The sequence below is a fragment of the Poecile atricapillus genome, chromosome 10, assembly GCF_030490865.1.
Source record: "Poecile atricapillus isolate bPoeAtr1 chromosome 10, bPoeAtr1.hap1, whole genome shotgun sequence".
In the NCBI taxonomy this organism is placed as follows: domain Eukaryota; kingdom Metazoa; phylum Chordata; class Aves; order Passeriformes; family Paridae; genus Poecile; species Poecile atricapillus.
Window position 1 is genome coordinate 7,653,468 of NC_081258.1, and position 13,273 is coordinate 7,666,740.

Here is a 13,273-nt window from a genome sequence, read left to right on the forward strand (position 1 = left end):
TTTTCCTAATGAAAGCAATGACAGGGAGGTGTCTTTACAAACTTACTGTGGGCCTGCCGGTAGATAAAGCCAGATACTGATAGGTGAAAAAGCAATGAGGGAAAACAAAAATTCCAGAGGAATTCCACTAATTGACACAGGCTGCTGCTCATCCAAGGCCATGCTAAATTCCTGGACTTAGAGAAAAAGATCAGGATACACATTAGAAGGGGGTCAGTATTAGGCAGTTCAGGAAGTCTGTAGCTCACAAGTGTCTCAACCACTGGGGAAAGACAGGGGAAATGCAGCTGGGAAATTAGGATAAAAAGGAGGCTGCATCCTTTAGCAATTTGAGAGACCCCAAGGCCTCTCCCTTTATTCAAATAAAGCTACAGAACTTTATTTACTCCTCTGTCTCCTTTTTGGACATAAAACTCTGGCATCGTGAAGTAATTTCCTGACACTAATCTCTAATCTAAACCTGCACTCTCTCTGTCATTGTGAACCCATTCCCCCTTGTCCTATCACTACACGTTCTAGTAAATCGCCTTGCCCCATCTTTCTCTAAGCTCCCTTCATACCCTGGAAGTCCACAGTTAGGTCACCCCAAAGCTTCTCTTCTCCAGGCTGAACGCTGCCAATTCCCTCATCCTTTCCCCGGGGGAGAGGCGCTCCATCGCTCCGAGCAGCCCGGTGCCCGCTCCGGACAGAGGCCGTGTCCAGCCGGGTCTCTCCCGGCCGCGCTGCGGCTCCTGGGGCGGGCGGAGGCGGCGGCCCCGGGCGGCGGAGCAGGCGCGGAGGGCTCGCTGCGGAGGGCTGGCTGCCCAGGGCTGGCTGCCCAGGCCCCGCTGCCCAGACCCCGCTGCCCAGGCCCAGCGCCCCGTGGCACCCGGCGGAGCTGAGGGCGGGCCGGGCCGGGCCCTCCGCGGGGCCCCTCCTCCAGCGCCAGCGCTGCTTCCTGCCCGGCCGGCGGAGAGCCGGGCGCTGCCGGCGGAGGTAGGCGGGGGAGAGGGGAGGCAAAGCAGGGCTCGGCGGGGCGCTGGAGGGCTCTGTCGCTGAGCTCCGTCCGTGAGGGCTCCGCGCCGCCGGCCCGCGGGGCTCGCGTGCCGGGGAGCGAGCGGCGGGGGAGCCCCTGCGGCCGGGCCCGCGCCTCGGGCCGCGCTGCGGGCGCGGCTCTGATGCCCCCAAAGACTTCAGGCCCCGCTGGAGCCGATTCAGCTGCACAGAATCCCCGAGTCATTGTGCTGGGAAGGGAGCTCTGAGATCATCCAGGCCAACCCTCCCGCCCAGGCGGGGTCACCCCGAGCAGGTGACAGGAACGCGGCTAAGAGCGTTTCCAATGAACATCTCATTTCTCCAAGCCACACTGCGGCTGGAACAATGCTTCAGCAGTAGTAAACCTGAAATTGACAGGCAAATAAATAAAGAAATAGCTATAGTGTAATTAAATTTCGGCTATTTGAAAGGATTTATAATTACGTTTTATGCTCAGCCTATTCTAGTCATAACATTTTTAATAAATTTTAAAACATTCAGAACATGTTGATTAATTTTAATGAGATGAAATTTTATGTTTTTGCAATGAGTCAGGGAAAACATCTTTAATTTTCAGGCTTAGTTCAGATTTTGAAGATATCACTGCCGTGTGCTGCGCTAAGTACCTCTACAGGGGAACAGCTCTGCTATTTGTGTTTCTGAGTGTCAGCCCTTTCTCTTCCCTGAAAGTCTGATTATTGGCTTCAGTATCAGCTGGCTGATGAAAGTGACCTGTAACTTTTTGAATATAGCCTTCAAAATGGAGAAACTGGCTAGGAAATGGGGTGGGGGGTGTGTGTGAAATCACTCTTAGTTTATAATTAGAAGGACTGTGAATAGGTCTATAAAAATTCAAGGGCAGTTATGGCCAGTCTTTCACGGACGCTTTGCAATTTAGCAGACCAGGTAAGCAGGGTATCCTAAGTGCCTAGACAGGTTAGGTGCCAAATTTCCTTTTATCTCAGTGGCATGAGATCATTCCCTGCATTTTTAGGCATCTAAGAACCTTGTAAAATCAGCTTCTAGGTCCCTAGAAGTAGTTTGCTCATCTAATGAGTAAATATATTACCTCTTGTGTTAAATAAACCAATTAAGTGCTTTGATTATGTTACATGCTTTGATAAATACACAGAAGAAGAGCAATACTCTTAAGGTCTCAGTTCTTACAAAACAATATTAAAATGCTCTTTTATGCATTTCAATTGAATCCAGGTTGTCTAGCAAATACAAGACTTTCTTACCAGCTACTTGAAACTAAAATCTGAGTAAATATATAGTTAGTAACATATTATTACAGCAAATACTTGTAGATATAGTGAATCCTTATGGTTAGGAAAGAAGAGTATGAAATGGTGAGGTGAGAATGGCAGTAAGCATATTTTAGCCTTTATCCCACCAAGCAGGAGAAAGCCCTTTCTAAGCAAAATAAATGAAAGTTGCAAATGCAGAGCAGGTTCAAACCTGCTGTATTTACTGGTTACTGATGCCAATCATGATTTATATCAGACAGACCACCTGCTTTGTTGGTTTCAAGTACTAGACCAGGCTCTAAAGGTAGGATTTTCAGAAAGTGATGATTTAGGAGCCAGATGTTGCTCATGCTTGCAGGATGCGTATGGACCAGTGATGAGATAGTCTTCCTTTGCAGATGGGAATATCTTGAGTCCCTATCTGTCCACCAGCTGTTACTGAAATAATTGATGGACTTCTGGCCCATTTTATCAATCAGGTGACATCTTGCACACTGTTTCTTGTGAAGCCATATTCTTTAGTCTGTCTCAGTGTCTGAGTACCTTGTGTTTGGATTTGCTCCAGTGCTGTTCTCTTATTTCTTGTAAAAGGTTGCAGGACACACAGAGCTGTCATTGCATGGTTGAGACAGAAGAAATTGTCGCCTCACATTCTTGTTCATCACCATATAGTGTCCACCATGATACACACAGCTCCAGGTAAGAGGGCTTAACTCTATATCTTCACAGCCTGGTGGGTTTGGGATGTGCAGTGTGGGTGGGTTTTTGTGCTGTGTACATGCATGTGGCAGAGATGTTCACTCAGCTACCTCAGTGAGAAGCTGTAAGGAGCAGTGAGGACAGCTCAGTGGTGGGGCAGGCTGGGTGCTGGTGAGAGCGGCTCCTGTGTGGACATTTGGGAAGAGGCTCATCTTTCTCTAAGTGGGAGAGTGAGCTGAGGGATAGGAGGGTTTTTGCTTGTCTGAAGTCATCATTTGGTGAAGGCGGAAGTAGGGTGATGAGATGGGAATGTTAAACTGGAAAGAGCTGAAATGAGCTTTACACCATAGAGTTATCTGAGGACCCTCTTCTATTATTTGTATTAGCAGGACTTTCAATGGGTTGGGTACAGTGTAATTAATTCCTTTAATTATTCCTCTTAATTTTTCTTCAGCATTTTTCTTCTCAAGAAAACCTGCTGGTTGCAGGTTCAAAGTTGAGGTGTTATATCATGATTTTACCATTCCCTTTGGATGGAGAGAGCAGGAGCATTGCTCACTTTGTTCCCCTGCCCTTGGGGTGAAAGTGAGAGAGAGAGCATCACCTAAACTACAGAATCTAAGACTTGGGGTGAGTGTCTGGGGAGACCACAAAGACATAAGGAAAGCAGCCATTGAATTGCAACAGAATAAAAACATTGCACAGCAAAGCTTGGTTTCTCAGCAACTTCACGTTCTAGAACTCTTGGGTTTGTTTGTTTTTTTCCCTTGAGATGCTGAAGATTCTTGGTACCATGTGAAGTCAGTAGCAGCTGTGGGGACTTAGCACCTTTGAAAGCTGCGCATAATTTTATGGATGTTGACATTTCTATCCCATCATTAGACCAAATCCAGTATTTTACAATCCTGGTGTTTCCTAATGTCTGGGTGAATTCACTAGGGAACAGTTTGGTGCTAGAATCAAATTGCACATTAAGTTACTTGTCAGTTACAACATCAGAGTTTATGAACGTTTTTGGCTGACATGTGATTGTACCTCTAACACACAAAGTTTACAGTTCCTTCTGTGCTGTTCTGGGGTAGGATCCTTGCTCCTTTGTAGCACCACTGGCATTTTGCAACATGCCTATCTTCCTCTTCTGCTTGCTTGTGATTCTGATCAATGGGTTGATGTCAGATGCAACTTTGTGCACATTCTTGTAGTTGGCTTCTTACAGACCTTACCAGTCTGTGAGGTGTCAGAGGTTTGCAGCTGCTTTATAAGCCTTTTGTTTGTCTTCCTGAGTGAGCTGGCTGGCTGCTGACAGTCATTTAGTTGTTTTTTTTTCGTGTGGGCTGCTTATCCTAATAGCAGGTTAAACACTTTTGTGGTGTATCTGTGCTACAACTTGTTAGTGTATTGTCAGAATATCCTTTAATGGCCTGTGGTGTGTGGTTAAATAAATATCTGCTCACTGAAAATTGCCTGATTGATCATCTTGATTCTTAATTGGAACTTAATTGAATTTTTTCAAGGAATTCATAATTCTATGTGCCAAAAGTAGGAATCTGGGATTACTTTACATGTTAGGACATGGATTATGCTTCAGTGCTTCTACTAGTGGTCTGTATGTAGAAAAAGTCTTACAAACCCTTCTTTGTGCTGTCCCTCAGGTGTTCACTAATGTTCTCTGCAGGACCTAAATTATAGTGAATATGACAAGAATTTATAGAAATATTTGTTAGAGTTTGGAGAAAATGAGTGCTTCTTGTAAAGTCTTTGAGAGTTTTGGGTGTGATGCTCTCATCCAGAATTAAGCAGGAGCCACTCTGCTATGCCAAGCACCTTGTTCAGTCAAGCCAAAAAAGCCCAAATAAATGTTAATTTTGCGAGTAGAAATTTCCTTTGGGGAAATTGTGAGGGGAGTGAAATGGTCAGTAATTTAGTATGGAAAAACTACTTTCAGTTTCTTAAGTCCCAGAAAGTTTCTGCCTTATCTAGGCTGGTTAATGAGTTACCAATGAGCTTGCCACAAATTCATTCGCAGAACACCGGACAGCAGTGTGAGTACTACTTTCATTATGCTCTGGATATTTTTTAACTTTAAGTCAACTGCACTTTGAAGGTAGTTATTGCAGAGTGTTTTATTTGTCCAGAGAAGCCAGGGGTAGCTGGTCACCTTTGCCATGGCACCTTGAGTGTTGGCCGTGTGGAGGATGGTAATGCAGGTGGACTTTGGGCAGCCAGCTTCAACCCAGTGCAGGAAGCTTGTGCTTCAGCTGTGGGCATGTCTGCTCAAAAAACATCATTTGCCATCTCTTACAATTAAATTGCTTTATGAAATTGTATCAGTTTGAGGGGGAAAAGCTGATCTCTTACTATCAGTGAGAGCCCTGTGTTATCAGCTCTCCTACTTGCATTGTCCCACCCGTGCTGCAGAACCTTCATGCTCTGGAGAACTTATTGTGAGACATTCACTGAATTTAGCCCAGAGAAGAGATGGAAATTGATTTCAGCACATTGTGCTAGTCTGAGAACATGCCACAGAGGTGAAGCACAAGCACAAATCAGTTTCTGAGAGGAGGGAGTGAATCCTGCAGCACTTCAGACTGTTCAGGGCTAGTGTGAATGTCATTCTGGGTGGAAAGCTGCTCACCTTTTGTTAGAAAGGTAAAAACAAACACTTCATTGTCTCATTTTCCATTGTTCCCAGGCCTGGCATGGGAGCTGTACCAGTTGTGTATTTTGGGGTTTTTTCCCTACTGATCTAGGACAGACAGAGCATTTGTTCATTACTTGGAGCTCGAGCCCTATTGAATGAGATTATTTGTAGCTCTGGAAGCAGAGTGTGTCACTCTGCTGTCACTAGCCAGCATGCACTGCCATTCTGAGCCACTGCTGTGTCACCAGCCTGCCAAAAACCCAAAAGCAGCAGTGGTAAAATGATGAACTTGGATGTTTTCTTTAGACTGGCACAAAGATGAATGAAGAAGTGAGAGAAATCAACTATTTGATGAATTTCCTACTGTGCCTCTTTGCAGCTATGGAGCATATGTGGTCCCTTCCCAAAACCAAGACTTTTGTTCAGTGTCAGCAGTGCTTGGATCCTGCCGTGACATGGATGATTTGCAGTCAGCCATTTTAGTGCAAAAGAAAGCTTTCTCTGTTGCAGTAGTTAATTTTTAATATGAAAAATAGTGTGATACCACTCCACTTTTGCTTTGCACTGAGGAGATCTGTTCAGGAAAGACTCTAAAAGAGGTTGGTTTGGGCTGGGAAAGTATTGCATACACAATAAGGGATAAGAGGTTTTCTAGAGGCTGAAAAAAACCCAAATGCTCATCAGTTCTATAGTGCTGACATTACATGTACAATAAGAAACCTGCAACTTGTGCATATGTGATTTTATTTTTAATCCTATTGAATACTTTTTGTTTGTTTTTGATTATCCTTGGAAGCCCTTTCCTCAGCTGGGGTGCATAGTGGGAAGTATTTATGTAATGAGCAGCAGCAGCAAGTGAATGAGGTGAAGTTTTGGTCTCAGAGTGCTTGTTCTCTGGGACAGGTCTCTGTCCCTTGCTAAGAACATGTGACAGCATTTTACAAGCTGGGGTCCTGAGTCTCTGCTTCATCCTACATGAGACTCTTCTGGCATCTCTGCTCTGAGTCCTGACTGCCTTATCCATCCACCCCTACATTTCTGATGGCCTGACTCAAGGGCACCCTGAGCACTACATCTCCCACTACCAGGTCTCTCCTCCAAAACTTCCTCAGGGACTTCTTGGTTGCTACAGACAACTTCAGAAAACAGCATGAGTATTTAAACATGTAACAAAGCAGGGAGAAGAACTGATATGTGAAAATAATTAACTGATTTGTGGTAAAAATTAGGACAATAAGAAGGTACCTGGGAGATTTGTCAATTATGATCTACTAGTTGTGGTATAGTGAAGCTCTGTCTTTTTTCTGGAGCTTTGTGTGATGCTGAACACACATGAGAGCTGCTCAAGCCAAAAGCAATGTACTGAAGAATTTGATATTGTAGAATTTGATATTGAATTTGTCATAAACCTGCTTTTTTCTTATCTAACCTGAGATCTCATTGGCAGTTCCAATAACCTTCAGTAATTACTGTAAAGAGTTGTTTTCTGAGAATCGAAACAGAAAGCAAATACAATTTCCTGTGTTTGACCTTAAATACCAGGGTATTGTTCCACTCAAATTCATTTAGCAGCTGGGTTTAGTCTCAGTTGCAGCGGTCAAAAGATAAGTTACAACATCTTCTGCAGGACTTGGACTCGCCGAGATGCCGATCCGTATTGATGATGTGATGGCACTGCTCAGCCATGTTGCCAAGGTGAAGGGCATGAAAGCTGCTGTCAAACATTCTGGCCGAGGAGCTCTGCTGGCAGGAGGATCAGCCTTTTTGGGAGGGCTGCTGGGAGGCCCACCTGGAATTGCTGTCGGTAAGTGTGCTTTGCTTTGGGAACAAGAGGGTGGTTAAATCCCTGAGTGAAGAAATGAGGAAGTCTGAGTAGGAGGTGTGGGTTGAAGGAAAGGAGCATTCAGTATTGAGATTTCCTGCTGTGATGGGGGGGTAAAGGTGAATAAGCCTTAGCATGGGGCAGGATCATTTTCCAAATTGGTTTACTAAAAATTATGCTTATTGCTGTATTTTAAAAGCTCCTGATATCCACGTCCTGATGAACTTGGTTTTTATCTGCTAGTTTCATTATTCCCTGTCACTTTGCCTTTCTTCTTGTTACGGAAAGTTACAGGAAAGCCAAAGTCTAATAGTAAAGAATTGTCCCTCCTCTGGAATTAAGAGTTGTCTAGTTTGGAAGCTGCCTTGTCACTGAAGGCATGTGAGCCCTTGAATGTTGAGCAGTTGAATGTCCTGTGAGCAGTTGCAAGAATTTCACAGGCTTAGTGATTCTGGAGTGAATTGCAGTGTGTTTTCATCAGGTTGAGTTACAAAAACAAGCAAATAATTTGGGAGGAGTGATAGCAGAAAATGCAAAGTGCAGCTGTGTATTTACTCCTATTACAGGTACAAAACTTAATTAATAGCCAGAATAATATTTTGACAAATATATGACTGAAGTTACCAGGAACAGAGAAGGGAAATTTAGCTTTTGTAAAAACTTCATAAGCTTAAAATCTGAAGTAAAGGTAATAATGGAAGTAGCCTCATTCTTGAGTGAGATGAAGAGAAATACTGAAGTTATTCTTGGATGTATTTTCCCTTTTAAGTGTTTGTTTAAGCTTTCATAGTGTCTCCCAGTCTTGCTTGATGTTCTTTAGCCACTGAGGAAGGCACTGGAACAAGTATACTTATTACTTTATACTGAAAGTATACAATAATAAGCATATATAATAAGAGTAAAAAGTACTAACTGAACTAAAAGCCATGACTCAATTACTGTGCAACTAAATCATAACCCTCTCATTTGACTTTTAAACTTGGAAAAATAAATAAGCCAAATAACTTTAGGACAGTTAGAGAGACATTTACAATCAAGTGTACTTTCATTTGCTCAGACAGCCCGGATAGGTGTGGGACTGGGTGGCCAGGGTTCTCCCTCTTGCTGCTTTGCACCAGGAATGTGGATGAGTTACCTGCCATGTGCAGCATTGCTGGAGAAGCTTGCAGTCATCATGCTTCCCAAGGACTGCCTGCTCTGAGCACAGTGGACTGTGGGCTTGTTGCTTGGGGAAAAAAGTGTGATTGTATAACAAATCTTGTCTCGATGGACGAGGAGCTTAGACATCAATACTTCCAGTGGCTTTTGCATTAAGTGCCCCTAAATCAGTTATTGATGTTCTCATAAAAATCCCTTGAAGATGAATTCAGCCATCGTAGGCTTTCAAGTATTTTTGTGGTATCATGGGGAAAATTGCAAACTGAGTAAAAGCTGCAAATTAAAAATTTTTGTCTAATGAAAAACTGCATCCCTGTGAGTGCATAGGTGACTTTGTAGGAACAGTTGCTGGGGTGGCAGTTTTGGTGGCAGGGTCAGTTCTGCCAGCTCTATTGTGAGAGTCACTTCTTTGCCTTCCTTGCCTTCCTGTGCATGGGGTGTGCATGTGGCAGATGAAAGCCTGAACGTGTCTAATGGGTTGGGTCTCTGAGCACCTGCAGGGGTGGGCTTCATGTGTGTAGCAGGCTGCAATGTGTGACTCTTAAAGAAGCAGAAAGCTTTGATCAGTCTGGGAGTATCTGGTAAGAGATTATGACACTGATAAGGCCACTGATGTTCTGGTGTTTTCCTTGAGCAAGGTTTTATTTAGTAGTAGAGTTTACCCTAAGAGAGCATTCCAAGGAGTGTTTTGTTTCTGGTTTCTAGCCTGAAGCTATTAGTGTTGATTGTATAAAGGGTTTCTTTATGATTATTGTGGATGTAAAGAGCTTCTAAAATCCTTTTTGGTACTTTGGATATCATGTATAAATCTAGTTTAAGCAGACACATATACAACACTATGTTGATTTCTAATCAAGGTGGGAACATTGTTGGTGAAGGCTGTTGATAGAATTTCAGGCTTTAACATTAACTGGTAAAAAGTAATGATTGATTCATTGTCTTTCCTAGGAGGAGCAGTGGGTGGATTGCTTGGATGGGCAACTTCCGGACATTTCAAGTCAGTCCCTGAGATTTTAATGGAATTGCCTGCTGCTGAGAAGCAGAAACTCTGTGCTGAAGCCATGGCTGTTGTCAAGAACTTACACTGGACTGATGCTGCTCAGCTGATTGGTTTTGTAATGGCAAATCCTACTCTCACAGACAAGGTGTTAACAGTGCTGACCAATTACCTTACCAATGAGATAAAAGCACAAGTCAAGTATGGAGAATAATCCTCTGCAGAGCAGGATTTTTATACTGGAACAAATTTTACTTCGATAGTTGCAAATCTTCAACACAACAATTACTAGTTATCAGTACTAATTATAAATATATGCTGAACTAAGTAATTCTGGGGTGTTTGGTTTTGGTGTTTGGGTTTTTTTAATTTTTATCATTATCATTTTTTATTTGTGTGGTTTTATAAAGATAGTATTAGGTTACTGCATTATCCTGACACTGACTTGCTCTGTAATTTTGGATTGCTCTGCACTAGGACTGATTCAAAACACTGAAGGGAATCATTCTGCTCTTAGGCCAATGTGCCACTTGTGAAAATAATCAAATTTTTAGGAGACTTGGTTCTATTTGTTAAAGTGCTTTGACTTTTTTCCCCTGTGAATGATGGATAAGTTGCCAAAGTAGCTGGGGCACTTTGAAGAATTTTACCTCTTGTTTGTTTCAGCCCTGCAAAGGAAAGTTTTATCATGAAGTATGTTACTCTACTGTGAATTTCAAGGACTCAATCCATACTTTGTTAGTCACATTTTTGTTGTAATTCTTGAGTTATCTTTTTATGTAAGAAGTGAGCAAATACTTGAACAAGATTTCAAGTAACATGAAAACAAACTGTGAATACTGTCAATTCAATTTTCACCAAGGTCCTGTGCCCTAGAACCGGGAGAGGGTGGCAAGCATTAAAAAAACGTAGAGCTGAATCTTCCAGTTTTACATTAGCCCCAGGATTAAGGTTGCCATTTCAGCATTGTTTTCTTGATTGAGTCTGTACAGCTGGTCCTCTGTTTTCATTAAAGTATTCATAAGAAGCCTCATAGTGATCTGTGTGTTACTTTAAATTAAATGAATCCTTTAATAGCTCAGGCAGGCCTGTAGTGGGCACCCAGCAGTTGGCAGCAGCAGTGCTGCTGGGGTGGGGTGATGTGCCAGCACCAAATGCCATGGTGCTGAATGTCCCAGCCAGTTGTTCACACTGGGTTTCAAGGCACTTGTAAGACAAGTTTGTAGGTATAAAAATGTGCAGGTGTGCCTTCTTTTTATGTAAAGCCAAGAGAAACTGCTCTGACAAGTTCATTTTTTTTGCCTAAAATAAAGATCTATCTCTCTGTGTGTGATGATGTTTCTACAAGTTAAGGTTTAAATGGTAAAGCTTTAAATTCAGAAGCTGCTGTTGCATGCATTTGATCAATTTACATCTGCAGGTACCATTTGCCTTTGATAAATTCAGTGGAGTGCGGGGCAGTGACTATTCCCAGCATTTGATAACACCTTTTCAGTAATGTGAGAAGGAGGTGGAAATGAATGGTAAGTGGGCACTCCTAACCTTGTCAGAGTTTCGTAATGCCAAGCCTGAAATCAGTGGGGTTTCAGTTTCATTGGCAGATTATACATGCTGCAACTTTTAAAAGATTTTAAAAACTTTATTCATGTAAAAAAACTACTTTTATGAATCCAGTTACTTTTATTTGCAATTTTCTGGTTATTTCACAAATTAAATTGAGTCTTTCCAAAACAACAGTTTTGGAAAACACCATCAGCAGTGGCAGATGATTGAACAATCCAGTGGGATGGAGTTGACATCCTATGCTCAGGTGTTCAAACCCGGAATGAACAGAGTTGACAACTGATTGTAAAGCAGGCCATAGGAAAAAATGGGGATTCCACTTCATCTGTAATAGTATTTAGTATTTAAACAGACCTTTACAAGTTTCAGTGGTTTCAGACATCAATATCATGACCCCCATTTTACAAGTATTCCTAAATTTGGGCCCAAACATAGGTAGTGAATTGATTTTTATCACCTGTTTCAGTGTAATAGATGTGGATGGAGTTCAGATCATTTTACTGTGATCCTTTGCTCTCCTATGATACTCTAAGAGTATTCTTTGAAATGCTTTTTATTATACCCTTAGAAATTGTAAACCAATTAGAATGACGCTCTTTTAGCCTTCACTGTGGTATAAAAGGGGCGTGTGTCATATGGATTGCAACAGAACTTGCATCCAAGCAGTTCAAAGTTCTGTACAGACCAGTTGTAACTTATGCCAAGCCCCACTTGTGCTGAGCTGCTGGGAAGCTTTATGGCACAGAGGAGCATGCTCTTAGTCATTACAATAAATTTAACTTCTAGAGGTATTCAGATGACTGGAGTAGAGAAGAAGAACTAGAAGAAAGGAATTGAATTCCATTTGTTCTCTGTATATTTAACAGGTTTGATGATCTTAGAGCTCCTTGGAAGGTGGCAGGTACCTGTTTTCAAAGTGGCAGCGATAGGTCTGGAGACTGATCTGAAACATTTCACTACTGGCAATGGAAGAACAGAAATGAGCTCAAGTGCTCGTCTTGTGTGAGTTTGGACTTGAGAGAATTAGGAAATGACCACTCCTGATGGACGCCCTGATACTGAACTACTGAGGGAGAATGAGCATGGCAGCCACAAAGATGATGTTGTTTGTGTTTCAGTGCTTCATAACAGTTTATATTGCTGAATGCTGCAGGAAGAGCAAATTGCATCTTTAGTGCTCTGACTGCAGCCCCATGCTATTGTATTGAGGTCACCATGATTTTTGATCTGTAGCCTTAAGTGGGAATTTGGGCGAGTTAAAAACACCCTTCAGCAGATTTGATCATCTGAGGGAGAAGAGCAGCTGCACGAGAGTGTTTTAATATCCATCTGTTGCTGTTCTTTGGTAGAGACATGGCTGTCCACCACTGCATCCCTTGTTGGTGTTGGAAAGAGCCACAGGCGGGGGATGGCATCTTCTGAAATCCATTCCAGCTGCATAATGTCCAGGCTGAGTGTGAGGCACTGCCATTGCCTAGGAAACGAGGTAAGACAGTGCCAGCAGTTTTGGGAAGCAGCTGAAAGAGTCACTGTGGGGAGATGTACATATTTATATAAAGAAACCATCTGCGATGCTGATTATTAACCTGGTTTGGTTGTAGATGTGACAGAATCAAGCTAGGTTTTCACTGGCAGATGGTGTATTTTTAGTTAAAAATTCTTTTTATTTGTTTTTTCATTTTTTAGCTATCTGATTTCAAAATAGAAAGCGACATAAAGTGTTCTGTTAGCAAGGACAGGGAATAGATATGCTTCTTTAAAAGGCAGTCCTGAATTCAGATACAGATTAGTAATTGAGATGTGCCATCTAGTGGCAATTATATTAATTCTTAAACTCAGCCTCTCAAGGCTGCCTCTGTATCTGGATAACACAGTTAGTTACCTTTTTCTATGAAAAGTAAGATTGCATTATTTTTTTGCTCTTGCTCTGTCAAATTTCTAGCTTTAGTGAATTTGTATTAGACTAAAAATATCAGCCCAGCTACAGACTAGACTAGAATTTATATGCATTCCCTGCTGAATTTGGCTCTTTGGTGATTATCATATGTGAGCTGTAACAGCACAAATATTTACTGCAGCTGCATGTCACATTTAATTACAGTGAGAAAATACAGAATCAGACAGAGGAG

At 42.3% G+C, this 13,273-nt stretch overlaps 1 protein-coding gene across 3 annotated transcripts; it reads left to right on the forward strand.

Annotated features, from left to right (window-relative positions):
- Positions 1 to 840: 840 nt before the first annotated feature.
- Positions 841 to 10,614, forward strand: C10H19orf12 (chromosome 10 C19orf12 homolog). 3 transcript variants are annotated; one of them, XM_058846186.1, is made up of 5 exons: positions 2,663 to 2,743; positions 2,856 to 2,963; positions 3,418 to 3,593; positions 7,232 to 7,408; positions 9,533 to 10,614. In XM_058846186.1, exons 4-5 carry the CDS (start codon positions 7,249 to 7,251, stop codon positions 9,793 to 9,795), a joined length of 423 nt encoding a protein of 140 aa, XP_058702169.1. In that variant the 5' UTR covers positions 2,663 to 2,743; positions 2,856 to 2,963; positions 3,418 to 3,593; positions 7,232 to 7,248; the 3' UTR covers positions 9,796 to 10,614. The 3 variants fall into 3 exon arrangements, with proteins under 3 accessions (XP_058702167.1, XP_058702169.1, XP_058702168.1); XM_058846184.1 differs by lacking the exons at positions 2,663 to 2,743; positions 3,418 to 3,593 and adding an exon at positions 841 to 975; XM_058846185.1 differs by lacking the exon at positions 3,418 to 3,593.
- The last annotated feature ends 2,659 nt before the right edge of the window (positions 10,615 to 13,273 follow it).